Source organism: Rhodnius prolixus, unplaced genomic scaffold (genome assembly GCF_049639745.1).
Source record: "Rhodnius prolixus isolate KJV_2025 unplaced genomic scaffold, Rpr scaffold_5, whole genome shotgun sequence".
NCBI lineage: Eukaryota > Metazoa > Arthropoda > Insecta > Hemiptera > Reduviidae > Rhodnius > Rhodnius prolixus.
Genome location: NW_027411624.1, coordinates 29,243,776 through 29,267,131, shown reverse-complemented (window position 1 = coordinate 29,267,131; position 23,356 = coordinate 29,243,776). Strand labels below are relative to the sequence as shown.

Here is a 23,356-nt window from a genome sequence, read left to right as displayed (position 1 = left end):
AACAACATAGTAAGAAAAAGTGATAATTGTACTGCTTGAGTTTGTTTTATCGTCATTCTAATTTAAACATAACGTTTAAATAATTATACTATATAACATAAATGGTCACATTTATGTTAGAACATAATTAAAATTAATAATCAGTTAATGCTTTACACTAAATGAAGTAGAAAATTATTTAATTTATTTTTCAAAGGAATTTTTGAAATAGAATTACGGCCCAATGGATTTGTAAAACTGGGTCACAATCCACAAATCAAGGACACCTTTTTTTAGATACAGAAGTCCAGTTGTTGCTATTATTTTTGTATACGAGGGTCGTTTGAAAAGTCCCTGCAAAGTCAGAGAGATAGCACTACTGGCGCGTATCGAGGTTATGTTTAGTTAGTAGCATCTCTTGGAAGAACACACACCAAGTTTAAGCCAGATCGGTCTATTTCTTTGTGGTTGGCATTCGTTTGAATCGAGGAAGTCGAGTGATTTTCAAAAAATGGACGAAAAAGAATTTCGTATGTTGATTAAACACTACTTTATGAAAGGCAAAACGCCTCAGGAGACTAAAGAGAAGCTTGATAAACATTATGGTGACTATGCACCTTCGATTAGAACAGTTTATAAGTGGTTTCAAAATTTTCGGAGTAGCCATATGGGCACAAGTGACGCTGAACGTTCTGGACGCCCTGTTGAGGTTACTACTCCTGAAATCATTGATAAAATCCATGATATGGTGATGGATGACAGAAGAGTGAAGGTGCGTGAGATTGCTAGTGCTGTGGGCATCTCGAATGAACGGGTACATAATATTTTGCATCAACATTTGGACATGACAAAGCTATTCGCAAGGTGGGTGCCGCGATTGCTCACGCTTGACCAAAAACGAAATCGTGTGAAGTGTTGCAAGGACGGTTTGCAGCTGTTCCAGAAGAATCCGCAGGACTTTAAGCGTCGTTTCGTCACTGTGGATGAAACATGGATACATCACTACACTCCTGAGACCAAAGAACAATCTAAACAATGGGTTACCAAGGGGGAATCTGCGCCAAAAAAGGCGAAGACCGTTCCTTCGGCCGGAAAGATTATGGCGACTGTCTTTTGGGATTCGCAAGGAATAATCCTCATCGACTATCTGGAAAAGGGTAAAACTATTACAGCTGCATATTATTCATCGTTATTGGACTGTTTGAAAACCGAGCTGCAAGAAAAACGCCCACGATTGGCCCACAAAAAAGTCCTTTTCCATCACGGCAACGCACCAGCTCACACCTCAGCAGTTGTGGTCGCAAAATTAATGGAAATAGGGTTCCAACTCGTTTCACAACCCCCCCTATTCTCCAGACTTGGCTCCCTCGTACTACTATTTGTTCCCCAATATGAAGAAATGGCTGGCGGGAAAAAGATTTTATTCAAACGAGGAGGTGATTGTAGTAACGAATGGCTATTTTTCAGACTTGGACAAATCCTATTATTCGGAAGTGATCAACAAACTAGAGCAGCGTTGGACGAAGTGTATAAGCCTAAAAGGAGACTATGTTGAAAAATAAAAAAGGTTTACCCCAAAAAATTAAGTAGTTTTTATTTTTGCACGGACTTTTCAAACGACCCTCGTAGGTTAATTCTATTTGGGAAGATATTAGCACAGTGAGATATGTATTTCATAATGTTCCGTTAAAACATTGCTGTCAATAATGAATACGGAATGAAGGTATTAGCAATTAAAATATGTCTCTTTTACGGGGCCAATTAAACAAGACGTTTATCTCGGTACGTTTCCAATAATCTTGTTCAGTAATCTAGATATTTGATAAAATTAGTCGAAACTACGTAAAAATAAAAAAAAAAAGGGGGAATAATAATTTTTCCATTACATCAAGTGGGTCAGGGTGGGTCACGACTAGATCGTAATACTTAAAAATGAAACAAAAACAGAATGAAAATTCATTAAAGTCCAAAAAATTCGGAGCAAAGACTCACATGACTTTTTTCTTATTATTCTCAACAAAATAAATTATTTGCAAATTCCCTACTCAACATTCTTGTTGGTAGTTAATATCATCTTTCCCGCCACTGCCTTTTCCCGCACATCTTGTTCCCGCCAAACAACTGTAGCTTCGCTTCTATAATCTTTGTAGTTGTGTTTTAGCTCATCTCATCTGCTGGCAAGAAGAAGGGGCAACAACTGCTTTCCTGTATCCCTTACATATTCATCCACATTTTGTTTCCCTTCATCTTCATTACAATATTTACTTCCCCTTCAGCTCTAGGGTTTTAAGGTTATTGGTGTTCGCCCAATTTATGGGCTTGACCCCTCACACTTTGTGCCTAACCTTGACGAAGTGCTGGAGCTTGCAAACTAAGGACACTAGAGACTAACCCTCTCTCAAAAAAATCTCGCGTCTTCTGCATCATCTGGGTGTAAGCACCTAGCGCCAAGCAATTTAGACAATTCTTTGAATTTTATAAAGTAAGTAGGAAGGTATAAAATAGCAGGATTTCGAACTCAGCCAGTAACATTTATTTGCAAAATTTAGGTAAAATCCGAAAAACTTGGTTGAAAATAAAAAAATCCATTGTTGAAACAGTTCTTTATTTTTTCCCTTGGCATCAGTTTACACTATTAGGCAGAATATTATCTTAATAGATCCTAATGTTTATTTAGGGTATCCTTAAGACTGTAAATGAAGTGGACAAGTTCATCGTAAGCTTTTCTATTTTTTAGAATGCTAGGGTATGTTAGCCGGCAATTTAATTTCTTAAATATTTAAAAAGCAGGATTGTCATGACAATGTGCTCCATGTCTTCTGGATAGTCACCAGTTGTACAAATGAGGAGAGGATACCTCTTTAACAATTTTATGAAGATATTTCTTACATATCACTTCGCAGTCTTCTGTCAATGGAGCCATACTGTTTGGAGCTTGATCCATCGCGAAACCAAGGTTTATGTCCTACTTTAGGAGACTAACTCATTTATGAAATTGCCTCTTAGGTGATTCTGAATAAGTCCTTAGTCATTAATTTTCTTCCTAATACAGGCATTAAAATCAGAATGTGGCAGAGACATCGATAGTAACGGACGTACATAATTCACATAATCGAAATTTTAACATCGAATATTGTAGTAATACTCTCTATGGGATATTGCTGATGATTATGATCTTAAGACCTCCAAGAAGTCCCAGAAGTCCATTGACGTTTCGCTCGGCATAGTGGATTTTGTCAGGAATAAGAGAGCACAGTCGACAGGCTGCAGAAATGGATTAGAGCAATTTAGAGACAGAGCAGTACCAGGAACTTGCGACATTTCTTTTTGGCAAATTGCCGTTGAAAACATTTTTAAAAAATAGAAACTCTGCAGGATACAATAGTTTCTTCTTTTCAAGGAGTAAAAGGAAGTGATTGAAGGAGATTGAGTCGAAAAATCATTGTAACATTCACAAAATCCGACAGTGGGAGATGGAGTGAAAGAAGAGAAGTAAGAAGGAGAAACTTACCGTTATCCACTTTCAAGAAATAGGTCATCAACAAAAGGAAAGGGGCTAGTGTGGGTAGAAAGAGTTTGGGAGAAGGAAGTTAGAAGGCGCGGACTGGTGGGTGGCATGTCCAGTGAAAGTGATTCTCGTCGGAGTTGCGTGAGACAAATAGTAAGAAGGCTCATTCATTAAATGTTCAATTATAATTCTTTTCCATTCTCTCTAATTAGAACAAATATGACGATTATCGCATCTAAAGGGCCCAGATATTTGGAAGACATGTTGCCCGAACAAGACAAGGTAACTGTCCAAATCTGAGGGTCTCATACACCTAGGACTGGACAACTTGATTTGTGGGTGTACGAGCTATCTAAATGTTCTACTTTTACTGCCTATATTACGAGGTGTGCTATTAATGTAGTAGAGCAACGAATTGTTAAATTTCACATCAAAACTTGATAAAACCGCTACTGAAACTTATCTTTTATTAAAAGAAGTTTATGGCGATGAATTGTTAATCACGTGCGCGAGTTTTTGAGTGGTTCAAGCGTTTCAAAGATGGCCGAGAAGACGTCGGAGATGATAACCGCCCAGGGTCGCCCTTCCACGTCCAAAACGGATGAAAATATCGATTATAATTAATCAACATTACTACCGTGAGGTGCTTGCTCAACTCTGTGAAAGAGTAAGGAAAAAACTGTCCCGATTTGTGGAATAATAATGATGGTTCTCCATCAAGACAACGCGCCTGCTCACACTGTATTGTCTGTCAAGACGTTTCTAGCCAAGTACAACATCCCAGTTTTAGGCCTCATCCGCCTTATTCGCCTGACCTGGTCCCATATGACTTTTGTCTGTTCCCTAAAGTCAAATCTGCATTAAAACGAACACGATTTCAGTCCGAAGAAGCTGTGAAAGAAAAAGCGGCATGCGTCACGCAGGAGCTCACAGAAAAAGACTTTCAGCACGGTTTCGAACAATGGTAAATTCGCAAGCGTTGTAGGGATAGGGGAGGGGTGTATATTGAAGGTGATAATACCTAAATATGTATAAATTTAAAATAAAATGTTTTAAAGCAATAGTCTCGTTATTTAAATTTAATAGCCACACCTTGAATGTCAGGAATTACTGCAAGAAATAATTTTGGGTTGGTTATAATATTGTCCAGCAGATTATGATTGTACCACAAATTACTGGAGTTACGTAACAATTACACTACAATTATTGAACTATTAAAAATACGCGATATTCAGTTTTTGAGTTAAGGTGACCACAGACAGATGGACAAACACCCAGACCGTTTTTTTTTTTTTTAGTTCAGGAACATCTCAAATCGTGTAAAGCAACAGGCTAATATTGAGAATATAGCATTGTAAAAAAGGATGTTTATGAAAATAAATAGATTGATTTAAATTTAAAATTTGGGTTAAAAGACAAACGACTGTTCCTTATATTCATTGGCTGAATCTCTTTAGCTTAAGTAACATTTTATTGATATAAATGTTAGCTAAATTGAGAAGGGAAACACAAACTGTATTATTTAATTATGAAAATACTATTTTTATAGTTTTTGATGCAAAATTGGGAGACAAACTATCATTTTAAGTTCTGCAACAGGCTGTATGATAATCTAATATAGCATTTATTATAATAAATTATCTATCATATGATAAATATAACTATGGTGTGACTCAATTTAACTAAAGGGAAGTTTAACTTCCTTAAATACAAACAATTATAACAATAATACAGAAATCAAAGAAAAAAAAAAATCCAAACTTTTAAAAATGTCAAAACGATGCGATATCGATCGTGACAAAGTGGACTCCGCATGTGCACATTTTGCGTCCCAATGTAAACGAGCTTGCAGGGAACTATTGGCCGGGTTACGACTTGGTGCCTGTCCAGGAACCACAAGTGTTGCCGTTGAACCCGATGATATCTGTGCAAGAACATATAGTAGTTCAAGTAATCGTTATTGTCGCGGAAAAAGTAGACCATCATTTACAAGCCTTACTAGCGTTAGTATTGGTAAGAAATTTTAAAAATATTTTAATGGTAAATTTAAAAAAAATAAATAGAAATAATTCGACCGGATCTATCAATTTCTCTTAGAAGCAACGATAATGTTTGTTGCCCCCAGTGCCATAGTGATTATTTAGTCTAGATTGACTGTAGCTGGGGTATCTATTCAATTATTTACAACAGCAAAAGTTCTACTAAAAACACCTTTGAAGATCAAACTAATATGAGCCTAGGCAATAAAAGGATAAAAACCTCCATGAACACAAGTTAAATTTTCAATTTTAATTACCATATTGAGTGAGGAAAAACGCGAAAACTTGGGAAGATGCCAGTCGGGGGAAGACGCAAGTACCCTCAGATTTTTCATATCTACAGCTGGATGGCAGCAATTCCTACGATAAAGCGTGTAGTACACAACTGTGAATACCGTGCTTGTGAGTATTTCTATTTATATCTAGTTTAATCGTCGTTAAACTGAAAATTCAACTCTTTGAACCTGGTGAGTACCCATGTTATAATATTTTGTTGTCGATACTTAAGGTTTGGTGACGGATTGACTAGATTAAACTTAATAATTCCGTGATATTTGTGTCGTGTACATCTTGGTGAGTAAGTGTTAGCTTGAAACAACATGACTGAAGCCTTAGTACAAAAATAAATCTATGTCTTCCGCCAGTGCTTGGGGTAAGATGCCACCTATTGAACTGTTTCAATTTCATATTTATTCTCATTCATTATTACATTTTGAGAATTTGAATGACAACCAAGAAGTCAACACACCTCTGGCAATAGCTTCAAGAAGCAGCAGCGGTTCCAACATGGCAATTGCTTCAACAAGCTGCAGCAGTGCCAACATGGGAATTGCTTCAACAAGCAGCAGCGGTGCAAACACTTCTTTTGAAGAAATTAGTCCTATCCCCCAGATTTCAGAAACCCAAGCAAAAACTCGAAGAAAGAAACAAACTGCTGAAGTCCTTACGATGGTGGAGAAACGGGAGGCATTGAGAAGAAAGGCTACTCTGCCGACAAAAAAAAAAGGGGAAAAGTACTGCAGAAAAAGAAAAGGAAGGACAGTTCATCTTTAGCATCCTCCGCTCCCGATAATTTGGTATTGACCAGTGGTGAGAGTGTCATTGAAGAGGAGGACGATGATTTTTGTATTGAGTGTAAAGGATATTTTTGTGATAGGAAGGGCCCAAAATGCGATTGGCTTCAATACATAACATGCAAGAGATGGCTACATGAAATTTGCAGCAAAGACAATTTGCATTGCAAAAAATGTTAAAAATGACCACCTTATATACATACATGTATTACAAATCAAACATGAACCATCTAACCAGTAGTATATTCATTTTCAAGGGTTGGTCTAGTGGTCAAGAGTGTGGCTTTGTAATTAGGAGATCACCAGTTCGAATCTCGCGTATGACTACTTTTTATTTGTTAGAAAAAAAAATGTTTATATTTAAGTATGAGCTTCCGTTCCCGTCTACGACACCTAATTGGTAGTTGGCCTAAATCCAATTCTTCAAAGATCTTGTTACAGTCTTGTTTTCAGTCTACTAGAAGCTGCAGGCTCGCCCAAAGTGAAAATGAGATGTGGATGGTCAGGGTGAGGAAGAAGTTGTCTATTAGTTTGGTCTTGTGAGTGTGATCGGCCTTGAATTTTCGAGTTCGCCTGGGTTTTTGTGTGTTCCTAGTTGGGAACCATTATGTGCGTTCACCGCGATTCAACCAACTACAGACAGGTCTATCCAGAAGCTGACAATGTACTGGATAAAAACTACTTCTGACACCAAGCACCTCAGAAGTTGACGCTCCTTAAATTTAAATCTGAAAGAGTTGAGTCGTCATAGATAACACTTTTCTACTGGCCAGACAGTGAGCAGTAAGAAACTCCTAGGAAGAGAAAAATCTATGGGCAGCTGCTGGATTCGAACCAGGGACCTCCGCGTTTACATCTAATATTCGAAAAACCACTGTCTCCCCTAATCCCTTCCCTGTGATTTATTTTATTTTTTTTTAATCAATTAAATATAGATGCATCAATTTGTATTTAACCTATGATGCATATTTAAATGTAAACTGTTCTAGGTTCGGAAAATGTGCTTAATCAATTGAATCGCAAAGAAGAAGGCAGTAGGAAAGAAGTTCGCTTTTCGGAACGCAGAGAAGACAAATCTCGTCCTGTTCAGGAACCAGCGACGAATGCAGTCCCGTCCAGGAAAATAGTACCTCGAACTGGTTCGTACAAAATATCAATTAACGTTTCAATTTTTAAACCCACATCTTGATTCGTCTTGGCTAAATTTAGAGTTAAATGTGTCTTATTTACGGGATAAATTTTTCTTTTTTAAAGTGTTTGGCCCAATTAGGAAGGCCAATCTAATTAGAAGGGGAATTATTCTCCCAATAGATGTTGTGGTATTGGTATACCTAGGATCATTTGTTTTTAGTTATCGTCATTGCAATTAAACAAGGTTTATAACAAGTTTTAATTGTAAACTAGCTGGAGGCTAACCTATTGAGGTTCGGATATCTCATTTGGGGAATGGTTATCCCAGCATTCCATCACTGGAATTCCTCCAGGTCTAGAATGATACAAAATACAGCCTCAAACAAGAACCTTTCTTTAAAGCTGATCAAGGAATGGAGCGATGAATTCCGCTTTCCACATTCGGGAATAGTATCAAAGACTGGGACTGGATTTTGCATTGTTTGGGCCAGGTCTAGCAACTCGGAGTCCATTAATAAAATTCCCAAGCCTTTTTTCGCAATGAAGAAAAGTGATGCAATATCTTTCCTGTTTTAACTCAACATTTTATTTCATTTTTTTCTCCGATATCCAAGCTGATATTGAAGCGCTGAGCTTTTGCGTTCATCAATTTGAGTAAAAACAAAGAAGTCTTCTTTTAAGCTTTAATCCATGGCATGTTGGCAATGCAGACTATGAGACTAGCTGGCCCATGCTACAAGACATCAAATTCCCATCTCTTACGGAGCTGGAACACTTTTGCGGGATAAACAAAAGATTTTGACGAGAGATCCAATGAGATAGTATCCACATTCAAATTCTAGGGATAATTTCCTACAAAAAAAGTCTTCTTAAGGAATTTTAGAAGAGAGGAAAAGGTTAGCTTTTCTCTAAATAGTAATTTAAAGGTAGAACCTCGTATTTTTTTAAATTATGGAAGGAAAACTTCGTCTAAGTTTTCATACCTAATATTTTATTATTTATTAGAGAAAATTAAACTAAACGAAGACAAATGCCAACAGATAACATTCACCTTACGTAGACAAACTTGCCCCCCACTACTCATACACAACAGAGAGATACCGACCTCCACACAAGCACGCTACCTAGGACTGTATTTAGATAGTCGACTTACATGGAACCCACACACTAGACTGAAAAGGTAAGAACTAAATAGACGATACGGACCACTACGAAGATTGCTACGGCGGAGATCAGCCATGAACGTACAGAACAAACTGACTCTATACAAGACACTACGAATACTCATCTGGACCTGCGGAGCTGAGCTGTGGAGCTCTGCAAAACCATCCAAAGAATCCAATCCTTTCAATCTAATGTCTTTCGGCAAATCGTCAACGGCCCTTACTATGTATCCAATTTAACCCTCCACACAGACCTCAATATCTCTTTTGTCATTGACCTAACACATTCTCGGCTTCCTTAATTTCCATAATAGTCTAACCATACATCCTAATCCTCTCAGCACAAGCCTTATCCACAACACAGCCCATCCCGACAGTCCTACACGACGCCTGAAACGACGCTGGCCCCGTGACCTTTTTGTCAATTTCCTAAACTTCCTTCCAACCTCTAGAGAGTTCCAAGCATTGGCTGGCCCCTCTCAGCATGCCTAACCCCGATTGTGGCGCTGGATCCTCCAGGATTCAGCCTACAATCTGTGCATAACTAAATGAAGATCACATTTACTTGATGTATATGTACAGGTTTTTAATAAATAAAAACTTTTATTAGAGAATGTTTTGCGAACATAAAATTCAATTATATTTGGTTTGTTAAGAAAAAAGTTGTTATTTATTTAAAAAAATGTATCATGGATATATTGTTCCAAAGATAATAACATTAAAGTGGTCATAGGCGTACAACAGTTAAGAACCGCTTCACTTAGTGACATTTCTAACATAAGACAATTGGCAGTATTCAAGCGTTAATTTCTGCAACATAAAGTACAAGCCTAACTTGAAAAAAATTTCTAGCGCAAAATAAATATTAAAAATTATTATTGCATAATAAATAATTGTTACAGGAACTATATTAGTTCCGGTCAGAGAGGAAAGTGAAGATATAACGGCAAAAGCTGAGACAATAGTTGATGAAACCATAATGAATGCAGTTGCAGAGATTCAAAAAAGACTAGCACCGAATGCAATTAATCAACAACCACAGGTCTTACAATGCACTACACATTGTGAACAGTTGTACAAATCAAGAAATGCTATTCCAAAACCGAATGGTGGGCGTGCACCAACATCTAAATCACCAAAAGAAAGTGAATACAGAAATTTTAAAATATAAGTTACAATAAACAGATTTTTTTCCCCCTCAAATTCTCCATGTTTGTGTTGGTTAAACAAAAAAGAAATCCATATTGGGAGTGTTCAGAATCGTGAATCCATATTGGGAGTGTTCAGAATCGTGAATCCATATTGGGAGTGTTCAGAATCGTGAATCCATATTGGGAGTGTTCAGAATCGTGAATCCATATTGGGAGTGTTCAGAATCGTGAATCCATATTGGGAGTGTTCAGAATCGTGAATCCATATTGGGAGTGTTCAGAATCGTGAATCCATATTGGGAGTGTTCAGAATCGTGAATCCATATTGGGAGTGTTCAGAATCGTGAATCCATATTGGGAGTGTTCAGAATCGTGAATCCATATTTAAGAGTCATTAATCACGGATTTGTTCACGTTGAACTTCCATTTCCCGTCTCTATGTCTCCCTCCCCAATACAACTTCTTTGTGGACCACAAAGTCCTAGACAGCCTACCAATTAGTTTCGCATCCTGGCACAAATATCTGTGGAGGAGAATGTCGAATAATTTTATCGAAGTTGAATCAGTAGTGAAGGAGGTTACTTCTTTTCCTTCTTCTCTTACACTACTATAGCAGTCGTCTTGTAATCATCTAGATTTTGGGTACCATTAACCTGGGAAGCCTTTTAGGAAGCTATTGCCTTAAGACAGCGTTTCCCAACCTGTGGTACGCGAGTTGCTGGTTAGTGGTACGCGAAAAATAATCAATAATGGAGGACAAAAAAAATTAAATCATAAAAATACCACAGAATCGATTTTTCCTATAATTCATAAAAATTATTTTAATTAATAATATTATACAGTAAAATTGTTAATATGTACAGTAATGAGGTTAGTCTGTATCAAGATATACGAGAAAATGTAATAGCACATTTAGCAGGATTAAAATTGTCTTTAATAGAGTATTTTCCAAAACCCGAAAACACTAATGATAATTGTATTTTAAACCCCTTTTATAAAGAAAATTTAGGAAAAACTCCATCATTATCAATAAATAATAAAGAAAATTTAATAGAATTATCATGTGACAGAACTTAAATGATAACTATGTAAAAATCTGCTTAAAGGGACTGATTGTAATGAGTAAGCTCTATCCAAGCAACATTAAATTTAATTGGTACTTACAGGAAGTTGAATGCTTAAAAGAAATTAATTTAGAAGATTTGGGCACAAATATAATAGTCCTAAAGAAGAACTTTGTAAATTAATTAATAATTTTGAAGAGAAAAATATGTACGCAATTTTTAATTATTTAAAAAAAGTTTTAAAACAGAGATCTTACACCTTACAAAGTTTATAAAGTGAACATGAACTTGGAACTCCTTTGTAGCAGATACATTGTATCTCTATACAAATAAAGATAATAATTTATAAAATAACACACTGGGTATAACAAATTTCTCAAAATACAATCATTTTTTCGAAATGGTACACCACTGAACATGATGTTCTACCAAGTGGTACGCGAGCCAAACAAAAGATTGGGAAACGCTGCATTAAGAAAGCAATCAACCTTTAATTTCGTCAAAATTCTCCACATTTTGATGATGCAGAGTACATTTTTTCAGACTCATAGACAAAGCACTTTGCAAGTAATCACCAAAGCCTGTTTCCCAAAAAATCAATACACAAAATGCAGAATAGTTAAAATGGGCCCTACAATCTATTTATTCTGTCACATTCAAGGCTAAATCCAATTAGGTAATGTCCTTTATAAATACGTATATACAGGTTGGCTAGAGTGGCTGTTCCCACGGCAAGTGCACCAGTTCAACATACTGAAACATAATAATGCTATCCGTATATATACATGCACATGGTGCATATTGTTATATTATGCAGTGTAGCCCAGCTAGCCAACACTCTTGCACTGTTAGTTTAAACACTGCATAATTCATTCATTAATTATACTAATTATTCATACAAGGTTATTTTATATATGTGTGTCTACAATCAGTTTATTGATTTCACTAATCCACATTATACCGGAAGTGGATATTGCAGAATTTATAATTAAATTTTTTTGTTTTTAATCTATTTTAGAAAGTTTGAGAACATGTCACAGTTTCAATAAGATTCTACTTATTCGTTCTTCGGGTTTTCCTAATATGGATTCAGTTAGCAGCATGATCCAGCTTTCTGGAATTCTTCTTTTTTTTTCACCTTCCAGCTGTGCCTATTGGGAACTTGCGAAGGTCATGTTAGTACCATCAGCATCCCCGATTAATTGATATGATTTAGGATAATGTGTTTCCCTTTATTCAATTCTCAAATTTATAGTATCATGGTGGGCAAGATCAAGGACTTGCTTTTTAGCTCCTCTGCAATTCTTTTCCCCATAGTATTCTGCATTTTGCTTAATCCACATAAAGCCAGACTTTCCAAAAAAATAAGTAGGCAACTCAAATAAAGTGAATTTTAAAGAATTCTCCACAGATAAATGGGAGAAAGCTGGTTAAAAAAAGAATTAAAATTTAAAGTCGACATCTCTCGACAAAAGTAATGTGTTTTGCTGTAAGTCCCCCAGAGATGGTTTTGAAGCCCCTACAAACAGCGCTCATAGAAAAACGATGACCCACACCTCATTCTGAACAAGAGCAAAATATCTCTTCTGTTTGCCTGCCACTCCCTTTCACTGCCCAAAGTCAAGAAGAAGAAGAAGAAGAAGAAGAAGAAGAAAAAAAAAACCTTCCCTCCAGAATTGTGGACGTCAAACAGTCAGCAGGTACGGAAGACATTGTCCAACAACGCTATTGTGACCCTCCCGTTTATAATAGAAAGAACTCTGGACGAGTTCCCTTCTAAAACTACCACCAAAACTGACCCTTCTCTGTAGAGTACACCGTATTCATTTTACAGATACCGTACACCGGCTACCTGGACGATGGTATTGTCTTGCCACGTTGTTTTCTTATCTATAAAACGAAAAAAAGAACTACCAAAAAAGAAGAAAACTAATGTTTTTTAATACTGCCAACAATTTTTGTGTTTACGTAAATCAAGGAAACAGGTTTTCAAAATTGTAGGGATTTTTTTTTAATCAAATTTCCCACCCAAAAACAAGTACACCCAGTTTCTACCACAATAAAACCTTTTCAAACAATTTCCTCAATTTGAACAAAGTTCAAAGGTTAGGTTCAAAGCTCAAAGGTTATTGCAGAGCGATATGTAAAAAATGATACAAAATTTAGGAAATTTAAAATGAAATTTAACCAAATACGAGGGTCGTTTGAAAAGTCCGTGCAAAAATAAAAACTACTTAATTTTTTGGGGTAAACCTTTTTTATTTTTCAACATAGTCTCCTTTTAGGCTTATACACTTCGTCCAACGCTGCTCTAGTTTGTTGATCCCTTCCGAATAATAGGATTTGTCCAAGTCTGAAAAATAGCCATTCGTTTCTGTAATCACCTCCTCGTTTGAATGAAATCTTTTTCCCGCCAGCCATTTCTTCATATTGGGGAACAAATAGTAGTCCGAGGGAGCCAAGTCTGGAGAATAGGGGGGGGATGTGAAACGAGTTGGAACCCTATTTCCATTAATTTTGCGACCACAACTGCTGAGGTGTGAGCTGGTGCGTTGTCGTGATGGAAAAGGACTTTTTTGTGGGCCAATCGTGGGCGTTTTTCTTGCAGCTCGGTTTTCAAACGGTCCAATAACGATGAATAATATGCACCTGTAATAGTTTTACCCTTTTCCAGATAGTCGATGAGGATTATTCCTTGCGAATCCCAAAAGACAGTCGCCATAATCTTTCCGGCCGAAGGAACGGTCTTCGCCTTTTTTGGCACAGATTCCCCCTTGGTAACCCATTGTTTAGATTGTTCTTTGGTCTCAGGAGTGTAGTGATGTATCCATGTTTCATCCACAGTGACGAAACGACGCTTAAAGTCCTGCGGATTCTTCTGGAACAGCTGCAAACCGTCCTTGCAACACTTCACACGATTTCGTTTTTGGTCAAGCGTGAGCAATCGCGGCACCCATCTTGCGGATAGCTTTGTCATGTCCAAATGTTGATGCAAAATATTATGTACCCGTCCATTCGAGATGCCCTCAGCACTAGCAATCTCACGCACCTTCACTCTTCTGTCATCCATCACCATATCATGGATTTTATCAATGATTTCTGGAGTTGTAACCTCAATAGGGCGTCCAGAACGTTCATCGTCACTTGTGCCCATATGGCCACTCCGAAAATTTTGAAACCACTTATAAACTGTTCTAATCGAAGGTGCAGAGTCACCATGATGTTTATCAAGCTTCTCTTTAGTCTCCTGAGGCGTTTTGCCTTTCATAATGTAGTGTTTAATCAACACACGAAATTCTTTTTCGTCCATTTTTTGAAAATCACTCGACTTCCTCGATTCAAACGAATGCCAAACACAAAGAAATAGACCGATCTGGCTGAAACTTGGTGTGTGTTCTTCCAAGAGATGCTACTAACTAAACATAACCTCGATACGCGCCAGTGGTGCTATCTCTCTGACTTTGCACGGACATTTCAAACGACCCTCGTAATATAAAAATTAAGAATATTGTCGTAAAATTTTATAATAAAATGTTCTGCTACATATAATATTGGGATGCTTGATTAATTACAGATTAACCCATAATTTAAAAAAAATAAAACGCTATAGATTTTTAGAAACGAACTGTACAATCAATCCAATTTTTGCTGTTAAATGACTGTTAATCCTCAGTCAAAATTCAAATCGAATAAGTCAGTAAGACCTTAAACACAAGTGAAAGAATTTTAAAATTGTCTGTCTTTCTTTTTAAAGTGCTTGCTCGCCTCTTCATTTTGTATAATCTGTTATCGCTGATCTTTACTTTTACATTCGTCTTTTGAGCGTGCTTTCAAGGAAAAGGATTTGGAAAAATTTGAAGAAAAACTAGAAGAGGAATGTGAAATTCTCCAAATAATTGGAAAAACTGCTTCCATCTACGAAGTACCTGAATTGGGGGATAACTGTGTAAAGAATTGAAGCAACACTGTGCGTATATAGTCAGCCATCTCTGCTGATATAACAGATTCTTAAGATTCTTACAATTTCTTAAATTTAACACTTTTAGAATAATTTACTTCTCAAATTCTCGAGGGAAGACAGATTTTTCCCTGAGAAAAAGGAAAATAACAGAATTTACCCAACCTAAAAAAGTACCTAAAATTTACAGAAGACGACTTTTTCCTTTGCTGCTATTTTCTAAATTAATGAAATTTTGAAGAGAAATTTAATATAAACTGCTTTTTGAAAAATTGTCGTGGCTATAACAGTGGACAATACTTTTCATGTACCCTCTCACACACCCCTCCTCAACATGATCATCGCCATTATGGTAGAATTTGGAGTAGGATTATTCTTAAAAGCTGCATGCAAGCTCATTGGGTGGTCAATCTATCGACATAGAATCTAGATGTCACGATTAAAACGTGTAATATGTAAATTTGAATGTTCGCGCCAAGATTATATAGATTTTTTTTTTAACTGAAGACGCGCCAAATCTGAAGACAAGCTTCTCTTAGTTTTCGAATCTAAAGTATTTTAATTACGGTGAAAAGAAAACAACCGATCCACAATAATTTATTGTTTTTTCATTGCACATTATTTATAAATTAAAAAAATTGAGAATGAATAAATGCCTAATTAGGCCTTTATGACCAATTTGTGACCGAAAATAGCTAGCTAATACCCTTAATTATAACCCGTTTTTTTAAATTACCAATTAATATAATCCAAGGCCAAGACCAGGAAAATTGACCACAATACAATCTTTTTATCTTAGCGATCTTCGGCAAATTATAAATACCACAAATAATGCGTACAAATAGAATGGTAATAAATAAAGGCGAACTGAAAGAAGATGCAATACATTCTTGTTAATGTACTCGTATATATTTAGAAAGTAAGACTGCTGACGCGAAGGTTAAATACAGACAAAGACCTCCTCTTCTATAACTCTTCACATGCACAACCTTGGAGATCATAGTTTACTGATTTAAATATTTACTAGCCAATATATATTATTATATTATATAATAATAAATAAATAGAATAGTAAAATATAATACTATACTATACACACTATATAATAAACAGAAACTGCTCTAAAGTTTTCTTAGCATTCTAATACAAATAACTACTAAAGTAATCAATTAATACGTATAATATAGGGAAGAGATTGGTTATAATATTGGATCTCACGCGGAGGGATTCGAATCCAGCAGCTATTCCTAGGAGCTTCTTATACAGTTCATTGTCCTAGAATTGGACTCAAATTTTCATTTACCACTGTAATAATTACAACTTTCTAGTTAGGATGAAAAAATAATTGCTATTTCAGTCGTGATACATTTATTCTACCGAGTTTTCGACCTAGGGACTAGGTCATCTTCAGGGCTGTGGAACATGTTTACAGATTGTTAACAATGATTCTATTAAAATGAATATGTATAATATAACGAAATTTACAAAAATTATTTACCTAGTTTAGAAAGTAATACTTTTACATTTCAGGGTTGGTGTGTCTTCTGTCTTGTCTGTTCATGGACTGAGTGTGATCGTTTTTTTATGTGTTAGGTTGTGTGGAAGTCAGTGTTGCCAATTGTCTAGTATTTTGCAGTAAGTTGGCGTATATGTTGTTTAAATTGTTGGTGTCATTTTTGAAATTTAAACTGTTTTCTGTCTTAGATATGTATATCATTTTCTAGCACTTTCCTTTTTTGTGTGTTGGTTTCTGATTTAGGTATCTTTGTGTGTTTGGGGAAATCGAAAGTGTGATGATTTTCTGTGCTGTGTAACATCACGCCCCTGAAGATGACCTAGTCCCTAGGTCGAAAGCTCGGCAGAATAAATGTATCACGACTGAGATGGCAATTATTGTTTCATCCTACTGAAACTAAGAATCAGTCACCAAAAAGAATGAACAACAATTTCTAGTTAATATAATAGACTTCGATTTTTTCAGTATTACATATCTCAGGTTTTTCGTACATACAATTATTGAATAATACTTCGTTACTTTACCGCAACGAGAATAAAGTATCATTATTATTATTTTTTACAATTAAATTTTCTTTTAAGTTACATTATATTTACTCATTAATTTGTACGAGGGTCGTTTGAAAAGTCCGTGCAAAAATAAAAACTACTTAATTTTTTGGGGTAAACCTTTTTTATTTTTCAACATAGTCTCCTTTTAGGCTTATACACTTCGTCCAACGCTGCTCTAGTTTGTTGATCCCTTCCGAATAATAGGATTTGTCCAAGTATGAAAAATAGCCATTCGTTTCTGCAATCAGCTCCTCGTTTGAATAAAATCTTTTTCCCGCCAGCCATTTCTTCATATTGGGGAACAAATAGTAGTCCGAGGGAGCCAAGTCTAGAGAATAGGGGGGATGTGAAACGAGTTGGAACCCTATTTCCATTAATTTTGCGACCACAACTGCTGAGGTGTGAGCTGGTGCGTTGTCGTGATGGAGAAGGACTTTTTTGTGGGCCAATCGTGGGCGTTTTTCTTGCCGCTCGGTTTTCAAACGTCCAATAACGATGAATAATATGCACCTTACCCTTTTCCAGATAGTCGATGAGGATTATTCCTTGCGAATCCCAAAAGACAGTCGCCATAATCTTTCCGGCCGAAGGAACGGTCTTCGCCTTTTTTGGCGCAGATTCCCCCTTGGTAACCCATTGTTTAGATTGTTCATTGGTCTCAGGAGTGTAGTGATGTATCCATGTTTCATCCACAGTGACGAAACGACGCTTAAAGTCCTTCGGATTCTTCTGGAACAGCTGCGAACCGTCCTTGCAACACTTCACACGATTTGGTTTTTGGTCAAGCGTGAGCAATCGCGGCACCCATCTTGCGGATAGCTTTGTCATGTCCAAATGTTGATGCAAAATATTATGTACCCGTTCATTCGAGATGCCCACAGTACTAGCAATCTCACGCACCTTCACTCTTCTGTCATCCGTCACCATATCATGGATTTTATCAATGATTTCTGGAGTAGTAACCTCAACAGGGCGTCCAGAACGTTCAACGTCACTTGTGCCCATATGGCCACGCCGAAAATTTTGAAACCACTTATAAACTGTTCTAATCGAAGGTGCAGAGTCACCATAATGTTTATCAAGCTTCTCTTTAGTCTCCTCAGGCGTTTTGCCTTTCATAAAGTAGTGTTTAATCAACACACGAAATTCTTTTTCGTCCATTTTTTGAAAATCACTCGACTTCCTCGATTCAAACGAATGCCAAACACAAAGAAATAGACCGATCTGGCTGAAACTTGGTGTGTGTTCTTCCAAGAGATGCTACTAACTAAACATAACCTCGATACGCGCCAGTGGTGCTAACTCTCTGACTTTGCACGGACTTTTCAAACGACCCTCGTATTTAATTTTAATTGCTTAAGAGGCAAAACTCCTGGTAGATGGATGTGACAAAACTGTGTTTTGAATTATGTTGTATATTTGCTATTTACAATCTTAATAAACATATATCAATAAAAATTACAGAACACAGTACGGTAAATGGACCCGTGATCTCTGAAGCAAAAGAACATTGTCGGAGATGTGGTAATGAACTAAAAAAAAGGTTCCGGGCGCTAATTGTCTCAGATATTGACGCGCCTTAAATTTAAAAAAAATAAGGAATAATTAAGGAGCTAAGAGTAGTTAGGCATTCTTTCAAAATACAAATTCAATATATCCAGAATTTATTAAATATTGTTACGTAAATGTTCCAGAAACTTAGCATCCCTTTTACAACGTAACTGATAGTAGCAGATTACTTAAATGGTGTATGAATTGGTTAGCCCATTGAGAATTGTTTTGCCGTTAACATTAAAAAAATAACCACATTTTTAGTGATTTGCAGTGATGACGCAACTTTTCCTATTAAAATCGATCTTTTTACGAGTCACACTCATATTACACAAATCGAATGACTTAAGTTGTAAATATTAACTTAAGAGAGGCACAATTTTAATCTCAAACTACAATTTGTTGACATCTTAAAATATAAATCAAATTGTGGGCCACAATAAGCTAAATTAACTGGAAAAACAGAACAACATGTAACATGACAACTCGAGTGGTGGACTAGCGCATTAGATACATTGCATTAAGTGCATCTAACATAGGATGCAAATCACTATACAGTGGCAGGAGAGTGTAGAAGTGCTTTCAGCATAGTTTGTTGTCAAGTTAAAGAGAAAATTAACGTCGAATATACCGGTTATTGACAACTTGGTTATTGACATTGTAGTTGTCATTGTTAATGTGTGACTAATCATGTTTCTGTATTGTGTTGTCAGTTCAAAATTACCATCGGAAGACAAACTGAGAACTATCGATTCAAATCTAGTAATTTTTATTTATTAATTTACTCTTTTACTCTTCTTTAATAAGAAAAATTGTAATAATTGCACGGTTATTTTGTTTTTTTTTTAAACTTTACCGAAAATTTCCATTTTAGGGCCTCCCTGAGTCAGAAAAAATGGTTTTTACAAATTGATCTTTCTGTGTGAGCGTATGTATGTATATCCACCGTGACTTAACAATGAAAACACACGTAAAGTTAAAATTTGATATTTACCTGGGGCAACGAAATAAGGTTTCAATCAAAAATCGATTAACTTGAAGTAACATTTCAACTGAATCAATTATTCAGTTTCCAAGTCTAAGGCGAGCTTGGAAATCATTGCACTCGCACCAAACCGGAAGCCTGTCCCAACCAACTCTTTTTCACCGAATTTCTCACCGCGATTTTGTTGGAATATACACTGTAGTGTATAAATATTCCCAAAATATAATACTACAGTAAACTATTTTTAACTACAAATTGTAAATTTAAGAACATTTAATTACCTAAATTCAGTTTAAAGATTTCTACTTATTTTCAAAGATTTTTTTTTTTACTTTATTTATTTACACAACTGCAGTATATTTCTGCAATACGAGAAGCTGATACAACATGATACATAGAATAAATACATGAATAGCATGAGGGGAGAATTCAACCATTGGCGGAACTCCCAAAGTGGTACAGTTCACTATCGTGCACTGGCTCTTCATTTAGAAGATCGCGTAGCCACCTACGCTTCATCCACCTGGGAGAATTTCCTGGAAATGCAGTAAGTTGGGATACTAGTGGATTAGGATGTGAGGTAACTGATGCGTGGAATTTAATATAACGGGATCTTATAGCTTCTGAAACATAAGGAACAAGGAAATCTCGGTGCAAGGTATGATTAGAAACAAAGTAAGGAGCATTAGCGATTCGACGGAGTGTTTTTGACTGGAAGGATTGGATTTTGTAGATATTGGAAGCATTGGTTGAGCCCCAAAGTTCCATTCCCTTAAGACCAAGCAGTTTTGAGTATCATGGTGTAGATAAGTCGTTTATTCTGTAGAGAGAAGTTTGAATCGTCTGTTCAGTTCTTTCCGTTTAAGTCTAGCCTGTGGATTCCAGGTCAATCTGTAGGAAGAGGAGTGAGGTTTAGGTAGACGAGTGGAAGGATAGTTCGTCTTAGGGAGAATGTAATATGTTATAATTACATTGTTTTCATTAATTTTAATTCTCCAATTCTTTAGCGAAGACTCAAGAGATTCTATATAGGATTGAAGGGAGCGATAGGCAAGGAGAGGGTCTTTATGAGGAGAGAGGATTGCCGTATCATCGGCATAAGTAAAAAGGAAGGTATGAGGATTGGTAGGGATATCAGCGGCGTTTATGGTGAGGAGTAGAGGCCCATGGGCATTTCCCTGAGGAACACCGTTTTTAAGACCAAGTATCAGTTCTACTTTGAATCTCGTTAATTTCAGTTAACAATGAAATTAAGAATTTCTTTCTTTCTTTTTTGATTTTTTTAAAAAAAAGTTAAGTATTAATATTATTAAAGATTAATTTATTTTAATGGGTAAATAAAAAAATTGTAAAAAAACTTTGACTCGATCGATTGTATCGAGGTAATATCGTAGTTTAAATGTTAGCAATATTGCTATCGATCAGGTGGGTTAGTTAAAGGAGTTAATGACCCTGAGACCTTGAGAATTACAATTTCTCTATTAGCTACAGTCGAGAGAGAGGTTTATATATTCAGACAGATAGAGGGAAGTAGGGGACTTGTCTATTCTACGTAATATCGCTTAACTACATGATAAAATACGTTCATTTATTTACTAAGAATGCTTAAAAAGAGAATAAATAAATAATTGGTAAGTAATTAGATAGATATTAAGTAACAAAACGAGGGTAAAGTTATGTAATGTTACACAAGGAGGTCAGTTATACAGAGTCTAACTGGAGAAAGAAGATATTCTTCATGGAATTAATTTATGTACAAATATAATAATTAATATTTTTATTTGTGTGCATAAAAAAAAAATGCATTTTTTTTAAGGAATAACAACAGCTCGATTAAAACTTGATCGAAGAAATGGCACTGCACGTACTGTGTCAAGGAGGATAGGCTTAGTAAGAGTTATAGGCTTATCGGCGAAGAAGAATTCACGCTAGAATTTGCTCAAAGACTTATAAGTTTAATTAATCAGTCAGGACTAGAGGAGGAGCTCTAAGTATGGGTGCCTTGAACAGCCTCGAGATGTAGACAATCCGGCCTAATACTCGCAGAAGTCCTTAACCTACAGGCCTAGCTCCAGGAAAAAATTTCTTCTAATATTCAGAAGACAGAACGTGAATTTCAGAAATTTCTGTGATTTGATCACAGAACATCCATTTAAGATGCAAATGAAATTAACTTCAAGCACTCTACTCAATCAATTTAAAACCAAGTATAGAACATCAATAAGGGTAAAATAACTGACTTTTCTTCTTCTTTTTTGCGTTTATTTGTGGTACAATCAGCGCGTTGTCGCTATAAGTAACAATGATAGAAGTGAATGGTAGATACAAACGATTGGAGAAGTTACCGCAGTGGTAACACTCTAAAACATATAGACTATTAGTCACTCTCTTCACTTGAGAGGAGATCAGGAGGGCACACTGTCTTTTAAGACGTCTTGTCCAGGTTATCAGGAAGAGTTCTTAAAGAAAGATTTTGAGCTAAAGGATGAGATTGCAGGTTGAAGTGGAGTTTTCTGAATCTTGTTTTAGTAACTTGTGTGACAAAAGGAATGTTAAGGTCAGTGTGTATAGTCCACGTTGGAGACATAAAATAGAGCGTTTACAATAGTTCGTAGTATTAAAACTGTCCGGTAGGACAGTTGTATAAGGGTTGATCGTCAAAAAGTGCACGAAAAAGCGTTACGTTGAAAAACACCCAACTTTGACAAATTTTTTTCTCTTTTTCTATAAAATATAATATTCCCAAATTTTCTTTAAAATAAAGGGCAAACCCTCCTTTATAACTGTAATTTTTTTTTGCAACAACCCAGATCTAATAGTTTCGAGAAAAAAGTTGCCGAAAATGAGCAACTTTAGGCGTTTAATCAACCCTTATACTTAACATTTTAAACTGTAAGTTTTTGTTAAGGAGTTTTAGATTGAAGGGGCTGAATCCTTTGGAGATTGGAGCGTTTGGTTGAACCCCACAGATCTACTCCATACGCCCTGATGGTTTTCAAAATAGAAGTATAAATCAATCTTTTGTTATCGATAGAGACAGTTTAGATCTATCGTCTAAGAGTCTTTTAAGTAATCGATAGCGTCCGTTTAGTTCTGTTCTTTTCAGTCTAATGTGGAATAACTAACTTAAATTATCAAATCAAATAATAAAGAAAACAGAACTACTTTTATTTTTGGTACAAAAACTTATCATAGACAATGTAAAACAATATCCTAAAAGTATTCGCATAAATCACAAAGTGTTAAAAGCTGTTTTGGCACACCGACAAATTCCGGTATTCTATATTTTCTTTTCTGTAATAATTTACTAAATGTTTGCTTTGTTATTTTCGAAACTGGTATAGAAGAACGTTATAGATAGAAACACAAATACAGTATATTCTGGTGCATTCAGTATACTCTATATAATACTCTATATACGTACAATATATTCTAGTTATTGTTTTCATTTCAGACTTCTAAATGCATGTGAGCCATTCTACTTAGTTTTAATATTCAGCTGAAGCTTTATTTAATTTATAAATCAGATAAATAAAATTGGTCTTAAATATACAGGGTGTCCCAAGCTATATGGATAACGACTTTTTCTCGGAAACTAAGATAGCTAGAAAAAAACTAAAAAATACGTGTTCCCTTAGTTTTTTGTTAGGAATCCAAATTTACTTTGTAAATTTTTTTCGGTGCTTC

The 23,356-nt window shown here is 35.9% G+C and overlaps 2 protein-coding genes across 6 annotated transcripts in view; one reads left to right on the top strand and one right to left on the bottom strand.

Moving 5' to 3' along the window:
* The window catches only part of LOC141458656 (uncharacterized), a 567,253-nt gene that overhangs the window by 161,153 nt on the left and 382,744 nt on the right, over nucleotides 1-23,356 (bottom strand). The window lies entirely within an intron of this gene.
* On the top strand, nucleotides 5,137-10,096 carry LOC141458165 (uncharacterized). The gene is made up of 3 exons (XM_074135799.1): nucleotides 5,137-5,500; nucleotides 7,589-7,738; nucleotides 9,796-10,096. The coding sequence occupies exons 1-3, from the start codon at nucleotides 5,257-5,259 to the stop codon at nucleotides 10,062-10,064; spliced, it is 663 nt and encodes a 220-aa protein (XP_073991900.1). The 5' UTR covers nucleotides 5,137-5,256; the 3' UTR covers nucleotides 10,065-10,096.